The sequence below is a fragment of the Grammomys surdaster genome, unplaced genomic scaffold, assembly GCF_004785775.1.
Source record: "Grammomys surdaster isolate TR1022 unplaced genomic scaffold, NIH_TR_1.0 334, whole genome shotgun sequence".
In the NCBI taxonomy this organism is placed as follows: domain Eukaryota; kingdom Metazoa; phylum Chordata; class Mammalia; order Rodentia; family Muridae; genus Grammomys; species Grammomys surdaster.
Window position 1 is genome coordinate 827,657 of NW_021604753.1, and position 27,796 is coordinate 855,452.

The window sequence follows — 27,796 nt, forward strand, 5'->3', positions numbered from 1 at the left end:
AAGGGCCTCGTGAATCTGGTCAGTTTCAGGGACTTCCTGAAGCTCTTTTGAGTTGTTCACCTTTCTGTTTAAGGAGCTTCCCTGAAGGATAGACATGTGACTTCACTGACCTCCACCTCTGAGATCAGTGAACCCACTTAAGAGCTGCCTCCTAATAAACCTGCCTTTAGCTTCTTTTAGTCTGGTCTAATCAGACCTACATCTTCATCACCAAGGGAGAGAAAAAGCTATCACCCAGCACCACAGAAAGTAGTCATGGTGGCACATGTTTCTCAGAGGAAAGTGTTACACAATATTGAGATACAAAATATTGCAGCCATTCAGTAAACTTCAGCAGTTCATCTGAGAGCCAAATGCAAGTCCTGTAATCCACTCATCCCAGTACTGTAGTTTATCAAGGAGAAATGAAACAATCTCTACCCAAAGATTTCTATGTGCATGTGTTTGTTCATTGATGAAATAACTTGAGTGTTCTTCACATGGTGAATGGATAAGCAAATTAGGGCATTTGCCTACAGTAGAACACTAATCAGTAAGTACAAAGAAGTGCTGACACCCACTTTAATTTGGAGGAGTTTCAAAGGCATATGGTGCCTTGGCTTGACATCCTAGGACAGACAAGACTTGAGTGGCAGGAACAGATATGAGATTGTTGGGTCATGAGTTATGGAGGAGAGCAGCTACAGTGAGGATGGAGCTCTTTTAAGGAAATAGAATCAGTATTGACTGTGGCATTAGTTACACACTGTATACATGTATCAGCACTCATTGTACTATATACTTACATAAACGGGGTTTTTTTTGCAAGTAAATTATATTTTAATCAAGCTGTTTGTCGACAAAAAGAGAACCATTGCTTCCTGCCTGACTTACCTTACTATATGTTTAAAAAGAAGCACAAATTGACCCATATTCAGTCACTTGATAGACTTAGAGATTACATTTAGCATGTAACTGAGTGACCTCCCATTGTAACCTATATTTATTCCTGAATACATGTGTCAGAAACAGACACTGCCAAAAAGTATGAAATTACTCTGATAGTGATCCAGTCATTAAACATAACCCTGTACTTTCATCCGGATAGAAGTATTACAGGTAAGTATTATTTAATTCAGTAACCTAAATGTATGGTATACATGCCTATAATACCAGCAGTTGAGGCAAAGGCAGGCAGATCTCTATAAGTTTTGAGGTCTATATAGCAAGCACCAGGATAGTCAGGGCTATAGAGAGAGACCCTGTCTTAAAAACACAGAATCAAAAAAATTTTTAATTAAGGTATTTTTTAAGATTTGGGATCTATCAAGCATTGTGTGAGTTTGAGGTCAGCTTGATCTACTAAGTTCTAGGCAGGGCTACATAGTAAGACCCTGTGTGTATGTGTGGTGAGTGGTCCCTGAAGTGTTGTTTCTTGGACATGCGCTACTTTGTTTTATTTAGACCAGGTCTCTCACTGGTTTTGCCAGGTAATGCTAGGCTGCCTGGTCATCAGGGCCCAAGGGTCTTGCCTATCTCTGCTTCCTACTGGGATTACTATGTGCTGTCATCATGCCTAGCTTTTAAACATGAGTTTTGGGGATTGAACTTAGGTTTTCATGCTTGTGGGACAAGCATTTTGCCTAATCACCTCCCCAGTCCTCATCCCCTTTTGAGACAAAAGTCTCATATATCTCATGCTGGCCTTTAACTTAGGTAGCCAAAGATGACCTTGAACTTTTGGTCTTACTGCTAAGATTACAAGCATGTGCCACCATGACTACTTTCTGTGGTGCTGGGTGATAGCTTTTTCTCTCCCTTGGTGATGAAGATGTAGCCTGATTAGACCAGACTAAAAGAGGCTAAAGGCAGGTTTATTAGGAGGCAGCTCTTAAGTGGATTCACTGATCTCAGAGGTGGAGGTCAGTGAAGTCACATGTCTAGGCTAAAGCAAGGGAGTTTTATAGAGCTTAGGCAAGGAGTGATGATGTGGGAGCTGGAATTGGGTCTATATATGGTCAAAACTGAGCCCCTGGGTGGGCACTCTTGGGTGTGTTGCCGGAAACTCAAAGTCAAGGAGTGACTATGTGTCAGCTAGGAGTTTTCTCTGAGGGGTAGGGTAGGTTTTTTTTGTCGGGGGGGAGGGGTTGGAGAAAGGAGGGTAGGTGGGGTTTCCTAGCTCGTGTGGCAGATGAGCAGGCGCTCCAGAGTAACACTGGGCAGCTAATCTAAAGTCCCTATGTGCTAGGCAAACACTCTACCAACTAAGGCACATTGCCAGCCTACATAACCTTTTTTTTTTTTTTTAAGTTGTGTTTTTTCAGGCCATGGTGAGAATATAGAAGTTTTTACTAGTTGGGATTTTGTTAACTGAAAATTTAGGGCATTTGGGGAAATACATGACTTAAGTTTTACTTAAGTTGAAAAAGGATGTCTCCAGAAAAGACTTAGTGTAAATTACTAAGGGATGAGCTCGAAGACCTTGACATATTTAAGTAGTCTTCAAAATATGTTTTATGATAGCAACCTATGTGGTAAAAATACAAACTCATGTTACATATTCTTTTTATAAAGGTGATACCTAAATCAAAAAGCTCAGGATGTGGGATAAAAGCAGTGAGAAAAGATATCTTGAGCAAATGTCAACAAAAGTACTATATCTAAAGTAGTGAGTGTAAAGTAGTTCATACTGACAAGACATAGTCTGAAAGGGAAAAGTTACAGATGTCTATGGACAAAACGTTGAGGTTTCTAAGGAGAGTACTAATAGAATGTAACACAGATCAACAGTCCCACCGTCTTGATGCAGTCAATAAAAAGTCAGTGTATGGTTTCAATACAAAAGTAGGCACTTATGAAAGAGGAAACACATTCTTCACAACTTACACAGATCAACTAGCAAGTGTTTATTTTAAGTCAACCCACAAGGAAGACTTCAAAGTAGCTGTACACTGCTGCTTCCGTCCTGTTGAAATGCTGTGTAGCTGTGTATGAAAGCTCCCCACTGTAAAGATTCAGAAGGCAGTGGGTTGCTTTTTAATGTCCCTGCTTATTTTATTTAGGAACTGCAGCAGTCGGACACACAGACAAGATCGGACGTTTGAAGGAACTCTGTGAGCAGTACAGCATTTGGCTTCATGTGGAAGGGTAAGTAGGCAGTAAGGTGGGTCAGTTCCATGTTGGTTTTTATGGAGAATGGACATCAGACCAACGCTGAGTGACATTTATCATTAATGGTTTGGATTACAGATGACAAAATCACCCAAACTGATTAAAGCAAAAGATTTTACTGCTTTGTATAACTGAAAAGACCATTGATTGCTAGGAATGGCTTTAGACACATTGTCAACCAGAATTCCATAAGTTCCTCTCCACTTCCTTCCCTAATTCTGGTCACTTAGCTTGATTTCCTGTTGTTTTGGCTCATGGAGAGACATTTCCTATTATGGTAAAAAGTAACTGCAGAAATCCTAGCCTTCCTTCCAGCTTGATGTTCCATGAGTTCCTCTGATAGCTGAGGTCATTTGGACACTTATGAAATGGATGAGTGAGTCTACCTGAGCTCACAGTTTGATAAAGGTTATAGGGTGGTTAGACAGAAGGCCCCTGGAATATCTTTAGGGAGAAGAGGGGCAGGTTCAGGGCAACCAGGTGCTCATGTCACCCCATCATCCAAGATAAGGGTCCTTTTATCTTCTATAAGAGTAACCATGAAAGATACAGACTAGTGCGGGCATTGTCCTAAGTAAGTGGGGACAGCCCATAAAGCATGTTTTTCTTAAAAGTACATTTCGAAGCTTTCTATAACTCCCATCTTTGGCTTTAATAAATGCTAATTAAACAAAAGGCATAGTTGAAGATGTTCGTATATCACCTTATGACAGCACAGTTTTTGTTTTGGTTTTTAGGTTTTTTTTTTTTGTTTTTTGTTTTTTGTAGAGTGCCTGCTTAGGGAACAAGTAATAGTTAAGTAATTGGTTCTTACACTGGTGCTTTTTCTTCCAGTGTGAATCTGGCAACATTGGCTCTAGGTTATGTCTCCTCATCTGTGCTGGTATGTTGTTGGATTCAATATTATTGAATATTGGTGGTGGTAAGAAGGAACTTAGTCTGTTCAGTTCATTCTGGTTTTCCATAATTCTTATGACTAGAGGAGGGACTGTATTTTGTGTTGTCTCCATTACCTAATGAACAAAGCTTTCTTTTTGGTAGGCTGCAACCAAATGCGATAGCATGACACTGACTCCTGGCCTGTGGCTAGGTTTACCAGCTGTTCCTGCAGTGACACTCTACAAACATGACGATCCTGCCTTGGTGAGCTGACTGTCACTAGGGAATGAATGATATCCATAATTGCCTTCTGGGATAGAATTTAGAGAAATAAAGGAATTTCTTTTCTAAATTCTACTTCTGTTGCCTTTCTTAAATTACTTTTTTGGGGGCAAATGTATAAAATAATGGGTTTCAGTATGGCATTTTCATGCATGTATATTGTACCTTGCTTATACCTTCCAGTACCACTTCTTTTTAAAGTGAGCAAAGAGGCACATACCAGTAATCCCAGTACTCAGAAGGCTAAGGCAATAGAATCTCAAGTTTAAGGCTATCTTGGGCATAGTGAGACCCTATCTCAAAAATAAAAGCAAACAAACAAAAAGTTGGTGGAGCTGAGACTGCATTGGTAGAGTGCTTGTCTAGCATACTTGAAGCCCTGTATTCCATCCTCAGCACCACATAAAATGGGTGTGACAGACTGTGCCTGATATCCTAGCGTTTAGAAGATGCAGCCAGGAGAATCAGGAATTCCTAGGATACATTTGAGGGTGGGTGAGGGGTGGGGAAGTACTCAGACCACAACATACCTGTGGAGGTCTTTGTGAGAGTCTCTTCCTCCACCTTTCCCTGTGTTCCAGTGATGGAGATCACGAGTGCCTTTACCTGTTGAACTGTCTCATTAGCCCAGGATGCCATGCTTTAAATCTTTTTATTTATGCCATCCCCGTACTTCCCTGTTTAGGAAAGTTTTTTTTGTAACATATTTGTGAGTTTTTAGGGTCTTATAAAGTTTGTGTTAATAGATAATAAACATCTTTTTACAAATCAAATTATTTTCAGAGATTAGGTTCCCAAAAGTTGAATTATCATTTAAGACGCTGACCCACATTTTCAGAACAGTTGTAACATAATATCTTACTGGTTTAAACCATGAATTATGGTTTTTTTCATAGATCTGTTAGTGATAGGTGCATGCAAAATACATGTTCAATGATTACTGCGTAAATAGTTGATATCTTGCTTAGTTGAAAATGGCCAACATTTTTAAAGATGCTCATAGTAACCTGTCAAGGTGCTGCCTCCTAAATGGCTAAGAACTGCGTGCCAGTCTAGAACTTAGTCCATCTCCAATTTCACCTGGAGTAGCTCTGTCTCTCCTTACTTGTGAATCCTCCATGAACACAGCTAGGTCTTTGAGCTACACTCATTTAGGGTACTAGTTTTGAAAGGCCAATGGGCCAAGCGGTGGTGGCGCACGCCTTTAATCCCAGCACTTGGGAGGCAGAGGCAGGCGGATTTCTGAGTTCGAGAGTTCGAGGCTAGCCTGGTCTACAGAGTGAGTTCCAGGACAGCCTGGACTACACAGAGAAACCCTGTCTCGAAAAACCAAAAAGAAAAAAGAAAAAGAAAAAGAAAGGCCAATGGATAATATAAGCCAAGTATCCATCATAGCATCTGACACGTTCTATGTGTAGTAGAGTAGCTAACCAGTGCTGACATTCCAGCAGCCCTGAGTACACTTGTCTTGTTTCTTTTAGACACTAGTTGCTGGTCTTACATCAAATAAGCCTTCAGACAAACTCCGAGCCCTGCCACTCTGGTTGTCTCTACAGTACTTGGGACTTGATGGCATTGTGGAGAGAATAAAGCATGCTTGCCAGCTGGTGAGTAGGAACATTAAAAGAGTTACAGAAACTCCTCCACAAAAGCAGATACATGAGTATCTTTTACTTTTGATATCCTCTGTCCAGAAAAAGTCATAAGAGAGTCATATGAGGAAAGTCATAAGGTGACTTTCAGGAAAAGAGATGGTGCATAATAGTGCTCTTGACTGACTGCCCTCCAAGGAAAAGGGAATACAGCAATTGAAAATTCAGTGTGGAGTCCTGGCATGGTGACCCACACCTTTCTTTAATCCCAGCACTTGGGAAGCGGAGGTAGTAAGATCTCTGAGATTGAGGCCAGCCTGTTCTACATAGTAAGTTCTAGGACAGCCAGGACTACATAGAAAGACACTATCTCAAAACAAAACAAAAAAAAAAAAACAAACCAAGCTAAACAAAAAAAATAAGAGGGTGGGCAATGGGGGGAAAAAAGAAAATTCAGTGTGAGTGGCACAGGTTTTTATATGTGTGTGTGTATTTGAAAATCCTACTCCATTACAAACCCATCTAACAGTGTCTGTTTTGTTGTTGTTGTTGTTGTTTACCTATCAAGCTGATGAGTCTTGCCAATATATTCTTAGGTGTGTAGCCATCACAGAAACATGTTAGGCCTACCAGAGGCCACATCTTAAAAAAAGGAAACTCTCCCTCTCTCAGCAGCTGTCAGTTACTAATAGCTCTGCACTCTGCTAAAGGACATGGGTATTTTTTTTAAGATTTATGTGTATGAATGTTTAACCTGCATGTGTGCCTGTGTACCATGTGCATGCCTGGTTCCCTAAGACCAAAAGAGGGCAGCGGATCCCCTGGAACTGGAATTACAGATGGTTGTGAGCATAATTTGGGTTCTAGGAATTGAACTTAAGTCCTCTGGGAGTGTAGCCAGTGTTCTTAACTGCTGAGCCGTCTCTCCAGCTCCCAGATATGGGTACGTTTAATATAGTAGCTTGGATTTCCTCTTTTTAAGGTTCTAGGCAGATCTTTCTTTGTATTTGAGAGATCCTGATTATTAAAACTATATATTGTATTGTAGGTTAATGTTATCTTGTTGGCTGCTATAACAAAATACATTGGACTGGGTAATTTGTGAGTAACAAAAAAATATGTTGCTTACATTTGTAAATACTTTAACCTGAGGTCAGGATATTAGTAGAGTCAATGTCTAGTAAAGGCCTTAATGGTACCAGCTATGTATTCTTACATGGGAACAGAGGAAAGAGTCCCTTCACCCTTTCTTTATAAGCATGTTCACAAATCCATTTTAGTGAATTTTAGTGAATCCTTTAATCACTGATCCTATTAATATCATTGTTTCGGATATTAGGTTTCAGCATAGGAATTTTTGACAGATACATACATTAAGAACCTTACCTTTTTAAAAAACAAAAACTAAAAAAAAAAAAAAAAATCAAGCTAAGTGTGGTAGCTCAGTCCTGTTTTCTAACCACTTGAGAAGCAGGCAGAGTCAGAAAGACCAAGCGTTCAAGGCCAAGTTAGCAACAGAAAAAAAGAGACTGGGTTTGAGTATGATCATGCATGACTGATTCCAGCTTTCATGAGGTAGAGGCAGCAAAATCAGAAAGGAGTTCAAGGCCAGGCTCACTACATAGGGAGTTTAAGAGGACATCCTAGATTACATGAGAAACTATCTTGGAAAAACAAGAGTTATATTTGTATAGTTTGAGCATTGATCCGTATGTCAGTTTAAAAGCACGATGTCATCTTTTGACACCTTCATTTTATCACCTGTGATACAGGATAATAATTAGGGTTGTTATAAAGATTTACTGAGTTTATGTTAAACTATTAAGTAGTACCTGGTCACATAAATTATTCATATATGTATAAATCTTTGTTGTAAATATTTAGTTGTAGTTTGATAGGAAAGCACATAGGTAGTATGTACAAGACCCTGAGTTCAGTCTCAGTATCCCAAACAAATACTTTATTCTTTCTCTCCCCAGCCAGGATATTGACACTCTTGTGTCATTTTTATGTTTAAGAAAAATTAGTATTTGGTCCCTTTTATATTACAAATTAATTTTAAGGTATATGTTTATAAAAAGAATATTTTTTTAAAAAAACGTGTTGTCATTATGCTGTTAGCTCATATCATGATTCAATTTTTAGGAAATAAAGGTCATTTTACCATAGCAACTTAGTCAAATTAAGGGAATTTGAGCACTCATGGAAGAGGTTCAGTTTCCCCTTGGCTTTAGGAATGCAATAAAATAACAATAACATCAACTACCAAACCCTTGAGGTTACCAGAGCTCTGGGATCTGCCTAAAACTCAGACTTGTAGCTAGTCTCCAGTGCTCAAGAGGGTTTGAACGACAGCCTGCTTGATGTTCATTCATCATGCTGGAGCACCCATGAAGCGACATGGGACAGTTAGCAGCTGTGCAAGTCTGCATGCTCATGCTGTACAATCCATACTGTGACGTACATTCCCAGTAAGAGAGAGCTGCCTCTTGTGCCTCTCTCTCCTCGTCTCCTCTGTCTTCGTGTGTGGCAGCTGTTTAGCATCTATTCATGACAAACACCATAAAGCACTTTGTGTTGTCTCATATGATGCCCACATTTCACTAGAATGCAGGCTTCACAGATAGAACACTTTTCAAGTGGAGTTCCTTGAGAAGCTTTACAACATCCAATATTCAATGAATATCTGCTCTGAATATCATTTCCTCTTCTCCCTGAGTTAGGGACTATAATGATTCTCACATCAGTGATGAGGGATGTTGGATTGACACTGTCTAGTAATAGTAATGATATCCATCTTCATGAAGTTGGCATGCCTTGTGCCTTTACTTGCTTGCCCTACATGTAAAAGAATTAAAACTATTTGCACATGTCAAGTTGTCAAAATTAGGACACACACTTTGTAATCACCAAGTTACAGATGCTTTGCCTGAGGTACTTATTTGCATATTATAAAAGCCCTCATGAAATCTGGTAATATATTATGTCAGTCTAGTAAAATTATATATTTTTTTGTTATTTTCAGAGTCAACGGTTGCAAGAAAGTTTGAAGAAAGTGGACCACATCAAAATCTTGGTATAGTACATAATTTTCTCTACTTTTCAAATAAGTTTTTTAGTGCCGGGCGGTGGTGGCACACGCCTTTAATCCCAGCACTTGGGAGGCAGCGGCAGGTGGATTTCTGAGTTCAAAGTCAGCCTGGTCTACAGAGTGAGTTCCAGGACAGCCAGGGCTACACAGAGAAACCCTGTCTCGAAAAACCAAAAAAAAATAATAATAAGTTTTTTAGCTTCAGTAAGAAAATGGTTTTCCTCAGTAGTTTCTCTTGAGTTGTGACGGTTCCAGTAAACAACAGTCTTTAAGAGGGATCACACATATGCCTTTATACAGTTACACAGTTAGCCTGAAATGAAGAAATACGAACTAAACAATGTTTAAATTTTAAATTTCTATAATTCTATTAAAATCTAAAATTACACAAAGATCTTATGTAAACTCCTACCTGCACCTTCCCAAGGGCACCCATCCTTGGAGATGACTGTCTCAGAACACTTTTTGAACACTCTCTGGGATACTTTCTGAACCCTGCTCAAAGTAGGATGAGAAGGAAAAAGCAGATGCCCCAAGTCTTGTCTTGTGGAATCTTTCTAAACTGAGTCAGTCTTTGCTCCCTCAGGTGGTAAATGACGAGACAATAGGGACTTAACAGAACTAACAACTAAAAGTACCAGTCCAGGAGGGCAGCTTTTCACAGTTAGAATTTCAGGAAATATATAGGTTATGTTTTTATATAAATGTGCCCACTGAGTGTTTCTGTGGCACTTTTGCAGAGGAGAGTGTAGTGGGCATTTTGCTACTTTGCGGGTTCTTTTTCCTTCCACTCCCCCTAACAATAGATAGGAGAGAAAAAAAGAGTATAAAGGGGAAAGGAAAGAGCTCCCTGAATAAAGTTGGGGGGTCAGAAAGGGGGCAACTTATCACAGACTACTTCCTGCTAATTAGGGGTGTTGAGTTCCTTGGGGCAAGTTTGATCTTCACAAGCAGGATACCTAATTTCTTCTTCTTTCTTCCTTGCTCACAACTACTTAACAGACAGCTACCAACAACCACCAATCAACAACACCTCCCTTCTTCCTACCTATTGGGGCCCTAGCATTTATATATTATATACCCTCTGAAAAGTCCTCAAAGTCCACATGTCACACAACAGCAGAAACTTATCTGCAGCTGGCAAAATCATGCTCTTTGCTAGAGCACAAGGCAAATCATAATCAACTTATGTGGACAGTCTGAAGCAGCCCCATATCCTACATCTGAGATTAAAATAAAAACATATTCTTATAATATTGCTGTGTTTTTCAAAGAAACCAAAATTTCCAAATTGTCACTACATTTTCTACTTTCTGTTTTAAGCCATTAATTATGCTGGGTGTAGTGGGAAATTATAAATAAAGACATTTTCAATGTCTTTAAAGTCTTCTCATTGTTTCTTTGTGTAACAAGTACTTAACAGCAAGCAAGCAACAACCTACAACACTCCCTCTCCCCACAACTATCAAGGTTCCAACATTTATATTATATACCCTCTAAAAAGTCCCCAGAATCCCAAATGTCACACAGTCTCAGAAACTTATCTGCAGCTGGCAAATTCACACCCCTACTAGAGCACAAGACAAATCATAGTCAGCTTCTGTGAATAGCCTTTAGTGGCTCCATATCCCACAGCTGAGATTAAAATGAAAACATGTTCTTTTGTGTCTATGTTTTTCAAAGGAGCCAAAATTCCAGAATTGTCACTACAGCAGAGTTTAGTTTTAAGTTTGTCCTTGAGTTTATTTGAGGTTCAGATTAATGTAATCATTTTTGTTTAGAATATGGATAGGTTATTGAGTAGGAGGAAACGGGAGCGAGATACACTGGAGGTATTGCATTCAGAAGCCAGTCAGCTGGCCCCATTCAGTTAAGAAGAAACTTGGAAGAGGGGAGTGGGTCATTGGGGGAACAGAGGGGAGAATTCTGAGTCAGATTTTTTTTTCTCTTAACAACGCCACTGGGTGTCCCTGTGACACTGAGTCACTTTTTTTTTTTATATAAGATTTATTTATTTTTATGTATATGAATGTTTTGCCTGTATGTATGTCTGTGTACCACATGTGTAGAGGTTGGAAGAAGGCATTCGATCTCCTGGAATTGGAGTTACAGATAGTTGTGAGTCACCATATGGGTTCTGGAAATTGAACCCTGGACCTCTGGAAGAATAGCCAGTGCTCTTAACAACTAAGCCATCTCTTTACCCCCTGAATTGTTTTCTTAAACTCTTATTCTATCATCTTAGCTATCAAAAGAAAATAGATTGTTGGAGAGAATTCAGAGCAGACTAAAATGAACTTGCTATTGGCAATTGATACAGTATAAGCCCAAGTCTTTTTCCTGTCCCTTGCTGAGCCCACTCAGGCGCGCTCTCTCTGTCTCTCTCTCTCTCTCTCTCTCTCTCTCTCTCTCTCTCTCTCTCTCTCTCTCTCTTTCTGTCCCCTCTTAACCCTTAGTTCTTTTGTAGTCTTTACAAAGCTGCACAGAGCCCAGCCTCAAGCCTTCCTCCAAGGTCTTTTCAATAGCCACTTCCTTGAGTGGAGAATATACGATTGTAAACAACATAAGACAAAGTAGCATGCCAGTCGTCAACTATTACAGTGTTTGTGTGTTGTTTATACTTATCAGTTACCACACAAGGTGCCTCGTACCTTTTCTACATTGTTTTGTTTAGTCTTCACAACACTCTCTTCAGTCCTCTGTCCAGGAGCACTCACTGCTCCCATTGGTTCTCAATACTATATTGTGAGCTTTCAGATTGTAGTTGAAATGTCTCCTCTGCCGGGAAGCCTTTCCCTCAGTACCCCAAGGCTCGCTCGCGCGCGCTCTCTCTCTCTCTCTCTCTCTCTCTCTCTCACACACACACACACACACACATACACACACATACATCTCTCTCTCTCTCACACACACACACACATACATCTCTCTCTCTCTCTCTCTCTCACACACACACACACACACACACACACGGCCATTAAAATATAGGACCTCAACCATAAAAGCCAAGATACATGACCACTCATGCTCCCTGACCATGAAGCTTAGCTTATGTTTATGGCAGTTACTACTACTGCTTTTTTGTTTGTTTGTTTGATTGTTTGTTTGTTTTTCAAGACAGTTTCTCTATGTAGCTCTGGCTATCCAAGAACTCACTCTGTAGACCAGGCTGGACTCAAACTCAGAGATCCACCTGCCTCTGCCTCCCGAGTGCACCACCACCTCTGGCTTTTACAGCTGCTTCTTCTGTTTACTCTTTCTTTGGCATCTTTGCCCCAGCACATGTTGTAGGCAGGACAGAATTGTTAGTAGACGGTTTTGTTGCTGGGTTAGTGTCCCAATCCCTCCCCTGGAAGCCTTGCATGGTTATAGAAAATGGCCAATGCAGGCTCCATCTCCCCACTCCCTACCCCATCCCCCATCCATTACTAGGAGTCTTCGCTAGGATCATCCTTGTAGATTCCTGGTAGACTCCATTGCCTTAGTTTCTACCACACCTCCTAAATGCTCCCAGTTCCAGTCATCTCTTCCAGTATTCTCTCCCTCCACCACCTAGCTGATTCCTCCTATTCTCATCCCCATCTGCCCTCAATCCTATAGGCATAATGTTTTTTACGAATTGTGTAAAGATTATCCTTGTATTATTCAAATGCTGATTTCTCTGCCCCCATATCTGGTTGGAGATCTGGACATGGCAATATAATACTTATTTTAAGTGTCCGCTGTCTGAATATTGTGTAAACAGTGCTCCCAATTTATTCTCTGACTTCTCAATACAAGCTAATCAGCCAGTGGCTTGGCAGGAGAGAGATTAGAGCTAGACTTCCATCAGCCAAGAGAGGAGGAGAGGAAGAGGAAGAAGAGGAGGAAGAGGAGGAGGAGGAGAAGAAGGAGAGGGTCAGCCATGAGGAGAGGAGCACGGAAAGACCTTGGAGGAACACCTGGAGTAGAGAGAGGCAGATCAGTACTAAAGATGCAAGTGTCATGGGGCTTCTGGCTGGGAGTTGGCTAGAGCAGCTTAGAGGATTAGAATAGGTTAACAAAAGAAAAGATGATCGATCACCTTTTAAAAATGCTTTTACATATGGTGCCCATTCAATAATAATCTACCCTTATTCCTATATTATTCCTATATAGTCCACCTGCAAAATGTATTCTATTTCCCCTTCCCAGTGAGATCCATGTGCCCCCCACACACACACCTAGAGACTTCTTACTTAGCCTCTCTGGGTCTGTGGATTGTAGCTTGATTATTCATTACAGCTAATATTTACTTATAATTGAGTACACAATGGTTATATTTCTGGGTCTTGGTTACCTCAGGATGATTTTTTTTCTAGTTTTGTCCATTTGCCTGCAAATATCATGTTATTAATACTTGAGTAATACTCCATTGTGTAAATGTACCACATCTTCTTTATCTGTTCTTCAGTTGAAGGACATCTCAGTTGTTTTTAGTTTCTATCTGTAACAAATATTGTGGTAGGATAGAGCATTCTTGGGTATATGCCCAGGAATAGTATAGCTGGATCTTGAAGTAGATAGATTCCCAATTTTCTGAAAAACTGCCACATTGATTTCAAAAGTGGAAACAAGTTTGCACTCCCACCAACAATTGAGAAGTCTTCCACTTGCTCTATATCCAGCATGGGTGGTCACTTGTGTTTTTTATCTTAGCCATTCTGACAGGTATAACATGGATTCTCAGGGTCGATTTGATTTGCATTTCCCTGATGGCTAAGGATGTTGATTTCAAGGAAGACAGTAGAGTTCATGGAGACATTACAGTAGAGTTGAGAAGAGTAGAGCAGCACAGAGGGAGGAGGAGGCAATGTGATCTGGAGAGTTGTACAGAGACAGACTGAAGAGAGAACAAGCTAGACACAGGGAAAGACAGAACGAGCAAGAGAATGAGAAGGAGCCAGAAGATTAGAAAAGATTGCTGGAGTCAGTTTGAGGCCAAGGAGAGCAATTCAGACGCCAAGAGAAAAGCCAGATTGAATAAATCACACAGGAGAGAAGTTTGGGCCAGAACAGCTGAGTTGAGCCAGCCAGCTAGAGTTCAGAAAGAACAAAAAAGGGTGAGCTTATTGAGCAGCAAGTCTCACAGGCTGAAATCATTCGAGGCCTACATTAGCAGATGGAGGCAGTAAATCTCAGAGATGGCAATGACATCAAGCAAATAAAAGTTACTTATACATTTTGGATATTAGCCCGCTGTCAGATGCAGAGTTGATCAAAATCTTTTCCCACTCTATAGGCTGCTGTTTTGTTGTATTGTTCCTTTGCCTTACAGGAGCTTTTCAGTTTCATGAAGTCTCATTTATTAATTGTTGAGCTTAGTGCCTGTGCTGTTGGTATTCTGTTCAGGAAGTTGTCTCCTGCACCACTGTGTTCAAGGCTATTCCCTACTTTCTCTTCTATCAGGTTCAGTGTATCTGGTTTTGTTTTTTAATTTCTTTTTAACCACTGTGCCTTTTCCCCCCTTTTTTATTGGATATTTTCTTTATTTGCATTTCAAATGTTATCCCCTTTCCCAGTTCCCCCCACCTCCCCCCCAAACCTCCTATCCCATCCTCCCTCCCTCTGCTTCTATGAGGGTGTTCCACTCACCCACCCTCTCCCGACTCCCCACCCTCAAATTTCTCTACACTGGGGCATCAAGCCTCCACAGGACCAAGGGCTTCTCCTCCCATTGATGCCTAACAAGGCCATCCTCTACTACATACACAGCTGGAGCCATGGGTCCCTACATGTGTACTCCTTGGTTAATAGCTTAATCCCTGGGAGCTCTGGGCATCTGGTTGGTTAATATTATTGCTCTTCCTATGGGGTTGCAAACCCCTTCAGCTCCTTCAGTCTTTTCTGTAACTCCACTATTTGGGACCCCGTGCTCAGTCCAGTGGTTAGCTGTGGGCATGCGCCACTATATTTGTCAGGCTCTGGCAGAGCCTCTCAGGAGACAGCTATATCAGGCTCCTGTCAGCATGTACTTCTTGGCATCCACAATAGTGTCTGGGTTTGGTGACTGTATATGGGATGGATCCCCAGGTGGGACAGTGTCTGGATGGCCTTTCCTTCAGTCTCTGCTCCACACTTTGTCTCCGTATTTGCTCCCATGAGTATTTTGTTCCCCTTTCTAAGAAAGACCAAAGCACCCACACTTTGGTCTTCCTTCTTCTTGAGCTTCATGTGATCTGTGAATTGTATCTTGGGTATTCTGAGCTTTGGGGCTAATATCCACTTATCAATGAGTGCATACTATGTGTGTTCTTTTGTGACTGGGTTACCTCACTCAGGATGATATTTTCTAGTTCCATCCATTTGGGTAAGAATTTCATGAATTCATTGTTTTTAACAGTTGAGTAGTACTCCATTTTGTAAATGTACCACATTTTTCTGTATTCATTTCTCTGTTGAAGGACACCTGGGTTCTTTCCAGCTTCTGGCAATTATAAATAAGTCTGCTTATGAACAGTATCTGGTTTTATGTTGATGTCCTTAGTTCACTTGGTCTTGAGTTTTTTGCAGGGTGTTAGATATGGATTCATTTAAATTCTTTGACATGTAGCCATCCGATTAGACAGACACCATTTGCTGAAGATGCTTTCTCTTTTCCGTTGTATATTTCTGGCTTCTTTATTTAAAAACCAGGTGTCCCTAGGTGTGTGGATTTACATCTGGGTCTTCCATTCAATTCCACTGATTAACCTGTCTGTTTTTATGTCAAAACCATCCTCTTGGGTTTGTTTGCTTTTTTTTTGCATGTACACTTCTCTTCTTTTGGCTTTGCTGGTATGAAATTATTTCCTGTTTTGTGGCTTGTAGCTAGCCTCCTTATATTGGTGTCTCCTTCTTGTACCTTCTGTAGGGCTGGATTTGACTTTGTTGTGGAGTATCTTGTTTCTTCACCTACGGTGATTGAAAGTTTCGCTGGAAATTAGTATGGGCTGGCCCCTGTGTTCTCTTAGAGTCTGTAAGACATGTCCAGACCCTTCTGTTCTGTGACCTTTTTAGTTCCTCCTTGCTTGTGGAACTTAATCCCATTCTGCTTACCCAATAAATCCTTATTCCATTAAAGGCATTAATTTTGTTTATATGAAAGTTAGAGATGGCAGATATGAAAGCACTATAAGTACCAACTCAACAAATAATTAGCAAGTTTAAATATAACTCTTGCCTGATCAGAATATCATCTACATATCTCCTTAAAGTATTAGTAGAGCAAGGTCTGGTGGTACACACCTTTTAATCTCAGCAGTTGAGAGACGGAAACAGGAAGATTTCTCTTAAGTTCAAGACCAGCCTGGTTTACATATTGAGTTCCAGGCCAGCTACACAGTGAAACCTTATCTCTCAAAACAATAACCTAAAAAAATTAGAAAAATTGATGGGCCTGCTGTTTCCTGTTTGTGCATAGGAACCTCCTTGTTATAGTTTTACTAATGAGTTTATTAGTCACGGCACAATTTGATACATAGGATTCAGAACTTCAGTGATAGATCACAGCTGTTAAAAGCTGAAAGCATCTCCAGAACTGCTTCCAACACAAGAGCCTGCCGCAGATCGCTGCTCTGTTTTATGGTAAAGCCTGGTGGTTGGCTGAATGTGGAGAGGGGCGTACATCATGTCGGAGTAATGCAGTTAGCATTGTCATCAATTGGGAAATACATTACGCCACTTGTCTGACAATACACTGGTATGTTTTAGGCTGCCAATATGAGCATTGCCAGAAGGACTTGAGTTCTGTTTATAAAAGATAATGAAAGTTTTTTTTTTTAAATCCTTGAATATAAAAAGTTCTTGATTTAGGCTGAAGAGATGACTCTGCAGTTAGGAACAGTTGCTGTTCTTGCAGAAGACCTAAGTTTGGTTCTCAGCACCTACATAATGGCTCACACTAGTCTGTAACTCTATTTCCAGGATATCCAATATCCTTTTCTGGCTTCTGTGGGTACCAGGCACACATTGGTTGACTTGTACACTTTGTTTTGTTTTGCTTTTTTAAGTTGCTCATTTACATGACTTCATAGGGTTTGTTGGGTCGAGAGTGAGGGACTATCATTTTCATTGGTCACCTCAGGCCAGTTACAGCCTTTGAGCCTTTTAACATTTGTGTACAAACAGCATTTCTGCCTATTTCTTTCCAAAGACATTGTCTTATCCTGCTGATGTTTGGCCCTGTCTTCAGTGTTGTGACAGCACATTTCTCTTTTTGCAGGTGGAAGATGAGCTTAGTTCTCCAGTAGTGGTGTTCAGATTTTTCCAGGAATTACCACCCTCAGGTAGGTGATTAAAAAAATTTTTTTGTGCCAGGCATAGGCCTTTAATCTCAAGCACTAGAGAGACAGAGGCAGGCAGATCACTATGAGCTGGGAGGCTAGCCTGATCTACAGAGTGAGTTCCAGGACAGCCAGGGCTACACAGAGGAACCCTGTCTCAAAAAACCAAAATGTGTAGAGTGTGTGTGTGTGTGTGTGTGTGTGTGTGTGTGTGTGTGTGTGTGTGTCATGGCTTTAAATTTAATATATAAAATTAAATTCTATAGTTTTTAATGCTAAAATCTTTAGTCATAGAAAAGTATGACAGTTTCTACAAGCATGCTAGTGACTAAATCAAGGATTCCAAAATCCTACCACATAGCCTGTGCTACCAACTAAAGCACAGTGCTTAGAAAGAGTTGTTAACTTACAATGTTTGCTTTCTTCTCAAAAGCCCTTTAAGGAAAGTGACTTTTTTAAAAACTGTAAATAATTGTATTTCTAGGCATGTTTTTAGGAGTCACATGAGGGAGAAACAGTGTGACATCAAACCTCTTATTCCCCTGCTAGCTTTCAGCCCCTAAGATACTTCTCAAGTATTGTGATGTAGGAGGATAGATCCAGGAGTCAGTCTGTCTGTCTGTCTGTCTCCCCTTCTTCCTCTCACTCTCTCTTCTACCCTACCCTACCTTCTTGTTCTGGCTGGCCTGGAACTTGGTTTATAAACTTAGGTTAGCCTCAAACTCACAATGATTAATCTGCCTGTGCCTCCTGAATGCTGGGCTTAAGAATCTGTTTTAGCCTGGTGAAGTGGCATACTCTTACAATCTCAATACCAGAAAGCCAGAGGCAGAGAATTTCTGAGTTTGAGATCCAGTTCTAGAACAGCCTAGGCTACACAGAGAAACCCTGTCCAAAAAAAAAAAACAGTTTTTTTTTTTTTAAATGGACCATGCTGGAGATAATAGCAATTTCTAGCATTCAGATGGCACTAGGTTTTAATCCTCAATACTGCAGAGGAAAAAAAAAGACCAAAAAAAAAAAAAAAGTGACCAGCATGCCACCAGCATAGTCCAAGACACATTAGCTTTCATCTAGATGACACTGACTTTCCCACATTGCACACAGTCCCCACCAAGCAACTCTGCATGGCAGTGAGTGAGCATTGCAAGTCATATCAGCGTGCTCATAGCCATCAGCGTCTAGGGCTCCACCCTGTACACACAAGATTCTGCCTGCGGGATCTGCCTCCGTCCTGATTCCCGCTTCCTCTGGTCACTGTACCTTAGTCACACTGTGCTTAAGTCACACTGGTCCACTTCTTGTTCCTAGAGCACAGCACTCTTTCCTTTGTGTCACTGCTGCTTCAAATACATGTCTTTTCCTTCCTCTTCTTCCCTTTTTTTTTTTTTTTTTTGAAACAGGCTCTCATTCTGTCGGCCAGGCTGGCTTTAACTTGTAGCAGTCCTTCTGCTTCAGACTCCCTGTACTGCTTTCATTTCTGTCCCCACTAAATGCTTACCTTCCTGTCTGCATGGGCTCCATTACTGTCTGTCAGTGCCCTACCACTTTTCAATGGCTTTAACTTGATACATAGTGGGTTTTATTTTCTTTATGCTGTATTTGCATTTCTTTGGTTTCCTTTTGAAATTCCTTGAGAGGGAACTATTTTAAAAATATAATCCTCTCCTGGGACCTAGGCTGGCCTTGAACTCATAACTGCCCTTTAGCCTTAGCTTTACCAAAGGCTGAGATTGAGATTGTATAGATGTGTACCTCCAGGCCGGTGTTGAAAGCAGTTTTGTAAGAAGAAGAAGAGGAAAAGAAAGAAAGAAAGGAAAGAAAGAAAGAAAGAAAGAAAGAAAGAAAGAAAGAAAGAAAGAAAGAAGAGAGAGAGAGAGAGAGAGAGAGAGAGAGAGAGAGAGAGAGAGAGGGGAGAGGAGAGAGAGGAAAATTAAGAATCCTACAGGCATTGGTGGCGCATTCCTTTAAACTCAGCACTTGGGAGGCCGAGGCAGGCAGATCTCTGAGTTCAAGTCCAGCCTGATCTATAGAGAAAATTCCAGAACGGCTACACAAGAGAAACCCTGTCTTGAAGAACAACAACAAAAATCCTATTATAGGGGCTGGAGAGATGGCTCAGCGGTTAAGAGCACTGACTGCTCTTCCAGAGGTCCTGAGTTCAAATCCCAGCAACCACATGGTGGCTCACAACCATCTGTAATGAGATTCGATGCCCTCTTCTGGTGTGTCTGAAGACAGCTACAGTGTACTCATAAATAAAGTAAATAAAAAAAAAAAAAAAAAAAAAAAAAAAAAAGAAATGCATTGAGAAGTTACTTAGTTTGTCAGAAAAGTATTGGACATTCACCTCTCAGACCTTTTGATTTCATTACTATATGATGCTGCTGATGGACTGAGTTGTAATGTTTATTGGAGCTTTGTTTCTGGAAGTGAATTCCTTCTGTGTTTGGCCTCAGATCCAGCGTTTAAAGCTGTCCCTGTATCCAGCATAGCACCTGCAGCAGTTGGCCGGGAGAGACACTCCTGTGATGTGCTGAACCGCTGGGTAAAGATGGCTGCTGTCTACTTTTTCTTCTCTACATCTGGAACAGTGTCATCTGGCCTCCCACCTGCTATAACATGGTCATGTGTGGTTGGTTAGTCATACCCACAGGCAGGAACGTCATGCAGAGACACCAGGCTTGTTCTGTTCTGAATCATATCACCACCTCAGACACTGTTACCTCTGGCAAGCCACTCACTCTGCTTCTGCGACCATATCCTAATTGCTATGTAAGACAATAGAATAGCATGTAAAGCCTGGCCCACAGATCCTCTGCTTTGGGCAACAAGAGAGTGGCTAAAGCTGGGTGTGGTGGTGCACACCTCTAATCCCAAAATTTGGGAGGCAAATGCAGGTGGATCTCCAGGAGTTTCAGACCAACCTAGTCTATATAGTCCCAGAACAACCAAAGCTACATAGTAAAACCCTGTGTCAAAAACAAAACAAAAGAGTGCATCAGAAGGAACAGGCAAAGTAGGCCAGCATTCTACTCTAATAGCTTTTTGGACACTGAAGTGTAGTACCTCTAGATTTTAGACTTCTTAAGTGTTCTCAATAGGGTAAAGATGTTCACAGCAGTGTCATTTCCTAGGCTCTAATGAATAAGGTATAATACATCCATGCAGTGCCATTCAAAGCAGCTGTTATAAACCTATAGCCAAATGTTTAAAACAGATGGAAAATGATAAGCACAGATTAGATGGGAAAAAAGCAATTTATTGGGGCTGAGTAGATAGCTCTGTGATAAAGTACTTGTAGTGCAAGCATAAATACCTGAGTTCAGATCTCTAGTATTCATGTTTAAAAAAAATAGTCAGGTACAGCAGCATGCCTGCAATCCACCAGGAATGCAGAGATGGGTGGTTCAGGGAGTTCACTGAACAGACAGTAAAGCAATCTGATAAGCTCCAGTTTCAGTGAGAGGTCCTGTCTCAGACAGTAAGGTGGGGAGTGACTGAGGGAACCAGTATTGCTCTCTGGCCCCCACATGACCATGCACACACATGAGTGCCTTCACACACACACACAAGGAAAAGAGGAGGCTCCTAATGTATACAGAATGCCATGTTTGTTATAAGCACCGAGAAAAGACCCTATGAATAAACTGCATGTCAACAGTCAAATGTTAGGAGGATATGGGTCATTTTTATTTCATATTTTTAGGTCAACTGTATTGCATGTTTTTCTAAAGTAAATTTGTATTTAGAAAAAAATTTGTATAAAATGAACTGTTAATTGGAAAAGGTAGGCGGTGTGGGGGTAGGTGGGGGGCAGAGTCCCCTGGGTTCTGTTCCCATCACGGAAAACAAAAAATGCTATTAAGTATTGAAAGATACCCTGAAGAATAAGGGGAACTAGCTCCAGGAGCCATTTTAGTCTGGGATGACGGTGGATGGTGAAGTCCTCGTTACAGGAGTGTTCTCTGTCCTTTTCCCTACAGTTGGGAGAACAATTGAAACAGCTGGTGCCTCAGTGTGGCCTCACTGTCATGGACCTGGAGGTGGATGGCACATGTGTTCGGTTCAGCCCTTTGATGACAGCAGAAGGTAAGGCAATTGCAGCTCAGCCCCTCACAGGGTTCTCTCATACCTGCTGATGGCCAGCAGTTGGATGAGTCTCCCTTACAGTAACTCTGCTCTCCTGGAATTTGCAGCATCTCTCTTTGAAAGAGATTGGTTTTTTTTGTTTTGTTTTGTTTTGTTTTTTTGTTTGTTTGTTTTTTTGTTTTGTTTTTGAAGAGAGTGTTTCTCTGTTTAATAGTCCTGGCTGTCCTGAAAACTATAGACCAGGTTGTCCCCAAACTCACAGAGATCTAACTGCCTCTGTTTCCTCAGTCCTGGGACTAAGGACATGTGCCACCACTTCTGGCTAAGGAAGCTTTTCTTTAAAGCTACATTTAAGTTTTAGCATAACTTCTTACTAATACAGTGAGACATCTAGAACCATTGGATTCCTGTGTTTTGATATCATGTGATTGTAGGCTTTCTTCTGGTTACTTCTCATGTCCAAGTGCACATCTGAATAACCTGTGGAGCTTTAAACCCTTTTAGCAGTCATAGAGACTGTGGCAGCATACACAGACCTACACAGAGTCAAGCCAAACAGGGTCCCCAGCACTGACAGTTCTGTCCAAAATTAGATACCTGCTGGCAAAGAGGAAGTCAGCATCCTTACCTGCCAGGAGTAAGTGGGCCAACACAAAACAAACTCAATGGCATTTTGTGAACTTTTGTCCCTTTGTTTCGGCTCTCCTTCCTTGCCACTTCTTACTGGTCTTTTGTTGGTTTTGATTCTGGGGGTTTTTGGGGTGGAGGACGTGATGTGTTTCTTGGGCTTTTTTTTTTTTTTGTCTCTTGTTTTGTTTTGAGAGCCCATAAAGTTGTGTGAGTAGGGAGTTGAGAGGATCTGGGAGAATTGGGAAGGAGGAAAACATGATCAAAAACTTTTCAATAAAAAAAAAAACAAAAACAAAAAAAACTTTTCAATAGAAAAAGAACCCTTCCCCCCCCCCCCAAAAAAAAAAAAACCACCCAGCTGGGCTACTTCTAGACCTTTAACACTGTGTGACTGGAATGGAGCCCAGGCATGCTTTTATTCTTGTTTTTCCCTAATTGCATTTTTAGTAGTAGATATTTAATAGTGTATATTTAAGGTATGTAATATAGTTTAATATACATAGTGAAAGATAGACATGTATAAGACAAATTATAGGGATGGGGCAGTCCCCTGCTGTGCCACCCTCCAGGATTCTCCATGTGATCAACCCCTCCAGAAGTTCTTAGATGTTTACACTCTTAAAAGTTCCCTTGGTATGCCAGGTGGTGGCGCACGCCTTTAATCCCAGCACTGAGGCAGGCGGATTTCTGAGTTTGAGGCCAGCCTGGTCTACACAGAGTGAGTTCCAGGACAGCCAGGGCTACACAGAGAAACCCTGTCTCGAAAAACAAAACAAAACAAACAAACAAACAAACAAAAAGTTCCCTTGGTGATTTTAATAGAATAGGGCCACTGGTTTAGACATTGCAGAAAACAGTGCAGTTAAAGTCTGTGAAGTTAAAACAGGACATGAGATGCGCCCTCTTAGTCACTAGTAAAATAACAACTAGACAGGAGACATAAGCTCTTTGCTCTGTTGCATGGTGCATGACCATAGGTTAACAGTAATGCAGTAAAAAGCTACTAGACTATGTTCTCCACAAGGAAATGGTAAATAGTTGAAGAAAAAGACAGGCTTTTCCCAGAATTGATCATTTTATTTTTAAATATTTTATTTATTTGGGGACGTATTTTCATGTAAATGTACATGTGTGTGCATATGATGCTTGTACACCATATTACACATATGGAAATTAAAGGACATTTTTGGGGTATCTTACCATGTAGAAATCAAACTCAGTTATCATACATGTCAGCAAGTGTCTTTACCTATTGTACCATTTCACAAATCCTTACTGTATTTCAGAGACAGAGTCTTGCTGTGTAACCCAGGCTGACCTTAAATACTTGATCCTCCTGCCACAGTCTTCTGAGTACTGGGATTGTAGGCACGAGCTACCATACCTTCCTTCCTTCCTTCCTTCCTTCCTTCCTTCCTTCCTTCCTTCCTTCCTTCCTTTCTTTCTTTCTTTCTTTCTTTCTTTCTTTCTTTCTTTCTTTCTTTTTGGTGTTTTGTTTTGTTTTACTTTGTTCTTTTTTGAGACAGGTTTTCTCTGTGTTGCCCTAGCTGTCCTGGAACATGCTCTTTAGACCAACTCAGAGATGTGCCTGCCTCTGGCCCCCAAGTGCTGGGATTAAAAGTGTGTGCAACCACTGCCTAGCCACCACACCTTTCTTATATATCAGTTTTAAAAAGCCAAGGTTGGGGAGATAGTAAAAAATTGGTTGTGTTTTCATAAGACTTAAAACAATTTAAGAAAGTTTTTGGTGGTTTTTCATGAGATGTCCACATTTTTGCAAAGATATTTTCTCAAGCTCATTAAAATAAGAAAATTTCCCTGCAAAGAGAAGGCCATTTTGGAGCTTGCTGATGGCCTCAACCCCAGCTCTGAAGACAGTGCTGCAGGCTGTCAGAGAACACCTAAGGCAGCCCAGAGGAGGAATGGTAGACGCTCCTGTATGGAGGGATGGTCAAGGCCCCTGTACCTCCAGACTCCTGAGACCTCTAAAGCTGACTTGGCATGCTTCCGTGTATCTCGGTGACACTGGTACAGTGTCCCTGCCCCCTTCCTGATAGAACCTGACAGAACATTTCCTTCTATTAATATTTGCATATAAATCAAGAACCTGCCCTTTTGCTTCAGCCTATGACAGGATCTGTGTAACCTGAGCCATGCCTTCTGTGAGAAAATGGCTTCTAGGTAGACAGCTCTACCGTGCATTAAATCTATAAAGCAGCTGTTTCTTTTGGAGCAGCAACTAGGTTAAAGTGTTGATTTATTTGCTCATTATTGTATGTGTGTTGACTGTGTGAGATGGACATGCACGCGTGGAAGTCGAGGACTCGGTTCACTCCTACTGCCGCCCATGCGAGTGAGTGCTGGGGTCGAGCTTGGGTCGGCAGGTTTGGTGGCAAGCACCTTTCCCACTGAGTCTTTCAAATGTATGTGTATGGTATGTGTGTCTATGTGTGTCTACACTGAAGCCAGAGGTTGACCTTGGGTGTGTTTTATCTCTGTCTACCTTATACTTTTAGGACAGTCTCTGGCTTAATCCTGGCCAGTGAGGTCTAGGGCTCCTCTAGTTTCTACTTCCCCAGTGCTGTGATTACAGGTGTATACCATGACACCCAAATGTATGAAATGATCCATGGAGAGCCACTCTAGACTCGGGGGGTTGTCATGCGTGTATAGCAAGCACTTCAGCGAGGGAACTATCACCTCAGCCCTAAGTATGTTCATTTTTGTCACCTGATTTTTTCATAGCTACATGGAACAACTTTTCTTGAAAAATTTTTAAGTCAAGCATAATTAGAAGCTCATATCCATGATTCCAGCATTTTGGACATTGAGGCAGGCAGATTGCCATGAGTTAGAGGCCAGCCTCAACTACAGAGTGAATTCCTGTCTCAAAAAAAACAAAAACAAAAAACCAACCAAACAAAACCGTTTTCAGTTCATACTGAGCTCTTGACTTGTGACCTTATTCGCAGTAGTCAATGAGAGTCGCCACGTTCCCCTTTGGTCGTTTCTCAGACGTTCTGTGGTGTTCTCAGTGTTAGGGACTCGAGGAGAGGATGTAGATCGACTCATCGCCTGCATTCAAAGCAAACTGCCAGTCCTGACCTGTACGCTACAGCTTCGAGAAGAATTCAAGCAGGAGGTAGAGGGCACAGCAGGACTCCTGTATGTCGATGACCCCAACTGGCCTGGAATCGGGGTTGTCAGGTAATGATTTGCCTTGCTACATGATGTGAAAGACTTCTTTGTCAAAGCACGAATGGGTCCTGTTACTCACATATCCAGGTGGAGCTAAAGTATATTTGCTAAGATCTCATGAGATGTTCTGGGTATTTACAGAGGCCTATTGTAGACAGCTTGGTCCAACATTGGACTTAGTTAGGGGTCACTGTGTGCTAATTCACAAGTGCCCGAGGCAGACACATGGTAGATGAATAATTGCTATATGGGATATACAGAGCTTTACAGACGACTAAGTGGGAGAGAGCTATATTGGCCTCACTGTCTTCTGGTGACCCCACCTGAGTGACCCACCTCCCTCTCCTCTCATGTTTCCTTTTTCTTTGAAAATTGCTTTCCTGGGCCATAGACTGAGGCTTACAACATTACTGAAAGATGGTGGTTGTTTTAATGACAACACATGGCCATTGGTTCCTCTTCACACTCATAACTGTACATCTGTGTTCATCTCTAGGAATTTATACCCCACTCATAATCCTGTCTGAAGAAATACGAAATCTTAGATTTGTAACTGCTGTTTGATGTTTTTAGGTATGAGCATGCTAATGATGATAACACCAGTTTGAAATCTGATCCAGAGGGGGAAAAAATACACACTGGACTTCTGAAAAAGTTAAATGAACTGGAATCTGACCTCACATTTAAAATGGGTAAGAACTGCTTTCCTAAGTCACTGAATGTTAAGACCATGTCTAACTGGCTTAAGGAAGCTGCTTTGCATCACCAGAGGTGGGGAGTTCTGGTTTAGGACCAGCCAGAGATGAAGTGTCTCAGAGTAATGTAGCCCTCCCTCTACAGCCTTCCTTTCCTATATCAGAGTCATCTTCCTCTTCCTAGGAAGGAGTTCCCTTTGACAGTAAGGACCTGGTCTGGGCCTCCATCTGGTCTGAGGACTTAGGAGCCAGCCTTGCCTGTTTCTTCCCTCAGGCCCAGAATACAAAAGCATGAAGAGCTGCATTTACATTGGCATGGCAAGTGATGATGTGGATGTTTCTGAGCTAGTGGAGACCATTGCAGTCACAGCCCGGGAAATTGAGGAGAACTCAAGGGTCTGTAAGACTAATCAGTTTCATGTCTTTCCTGAGTTTTGCAGTGGAACACAGGAGACTGTCTATTCATTTCTTTCTTTCCCAAATGTTGGTCCTATGCTAAGACCTGTGATCTAGGGGTTATGCCATACATCAGGAATGCCAGGAGGCCTTTCCACAGTCGCTGCTCCCAGTGACCTCACCAGGCAGTGTGGGGAAAGAGCCATGTATAGCTGAGCAGTGTGAGCATGTACTAAGGCTAAGACAGCTGAGCTTTTGCGAACTTGCTCACCTCTGCAGTATTCTGAGCTGAGACTTCCTAACTAAAAGGAGCTGACTTTAAGGACAAACAGCACAAGTGTCTAGTAGCAAGGAAGACCAGCCAAGAAGGCTAGAGGACAGACTCCAACTCAGCCTTGTCTGAGAGCAGACACACAAACATGCTGCAGTTCACTTTGGGATAGGGAAGGGATGAGGAGGTTAGAAAAGGCCAAGGAGCTGGCTGCATTCACTATTGCTTAGACTTTTAGACTGTGGGTTTTTCCCAGGCTTGGCTATTCTGACTTTGTCTCAGCATTAAACTGTGCTAGTTATATTATGAATATAAGTAGTTATTTCTCTTGTTTGGCAAATGGGACCAGACAAGAAGTTATATCTGCTGGGGTCTGCATGAGTTTTCATTTTTTTCTGTTTACTTTTCTATTTTAACTTTTGCTCATGTATTTCAGTGCAGAAGACTAACATATTGACAGACTTCTGGGAAGATGTCACCAATGCTATTGAATATGTAAATAGTTGTAGGCCCTGGGCAAGAAGCTTAGACAAATAGTATCTTTCTTGGTTTTACAGCTTCTAGAGAACATGACAGAAGTTGTTCGGAAGGGAATTCAGGAGGCTCAGGTTCAGCTACAGAAGGCAAATGAGGAGCGGCTTCTGGAAGAAGTAGGTTGCTGTCAGAACTCCCCAGGCTGGCATCCCGGGCAACAGGCTCAGCAGGCAGTCCTGAGCAGGGCTCTGTTTTGCAGGGCGTGTTGCGGCAAATCCCTGTCGTAGGATCCGTGCTGAACTGGTTTGCTCCAGTCCAGGCTTCACAAAAGGGAAGAAGTTTTAACTTAACAGCAGGTAGGACTGCTCCCTACCTAGATCTGTTATTTCAGATTTTGACCAGATGCCTTTAGCTGCTAGTACCTTCATGCTTTTATACCTTCCTGGATTCTCTACCAGGAGTCTGAATTGAAGCAGACTGCTCCTCCTGCCATGTCATATCCCCCAGTCTCTGCTGAAACAGTGAGAAAGCAAGTAGACACTTGATCCCACGGGCATTGCTCTTCCTTAGAACAAGGACATGGCTGTCCAGTCGGCCAGCATCTGGGAGCAGTGCAGTCGACACTGACATAAGGAGCCGTCCTGAGTATTCTGTGCAGAGCAGGGCTCCTTCTGCAAGGGGAACCTAATGATCAGAGCACACAGCACTAGGGTATTTTTGTAAACTAGTGGTACTACCAACTTCTTATCCTACCAAAGAAATGC

At 41.5% G+C, this 27,796-nt stretch overlaps 1 protein-coding gene across 2 annotated transcripts in view; it reads left to right on the forward strand.

Moving 5' to 3' along the window:
* Window positions 1-27,796, forward strand: part of Pdxdc1 (pyridoxal dependent decarboxylase domain containing 1) — a 66,371-nt gene that overhangs the window by 35,921 nt on the left and 2,654 nt on the right. For both annotated transcript variants that reach the window (XM_028778376.1, XM_028778377.1), the window contains exons 9-21: window positions 3,042-3,126; window positions 3,985-4,033; window positions 4,192-4,293; window positions 5,793-5,918; window positions 8,929-8,979; window positions 17,216-17,279; window positions 19,736-19,824; window positions 21,263-21,368; window positions 25,034-25,205; window positions 25,770-25,888; window positions 26,166-26,287; window positions 27,116-27,208; window positions 27,292-27,388. In XM_028778376.1, the coding sequence (XP_028634209.1) occupies window positions 3,042-3,126; window positions 3,985-4,033; window positions 4,192-4,293; window positions 5,793-5,918; window positions 8,929-8,979; window positions 17,216-17,279; window positions 19,736-19,824; window positions 21,263-21,368; window positions 25,034-25,205; window positions 25,770-25,888; window positions 26,166-26,287; window positions 27,116-27,208; window positions 27,292-27,388 (1,275 nt within the window). The remainder of the gene's footprint in view (window positions 1-3,041; window positions 3,127-3,984; window positions 4,034-4,191; window positions 4,294-5,792; window positions 5,919-8,928; window positions 8,980-17,215; window positions 17,280-19,735; window positions 19,825-21,262; window positions 21,369-25,033; window positions 25,206-25,769; window positions 25,889-26,165; window positions 26,288-27,115; window positions 27,209-27,291; window positions 27,389-27,796) is intronic.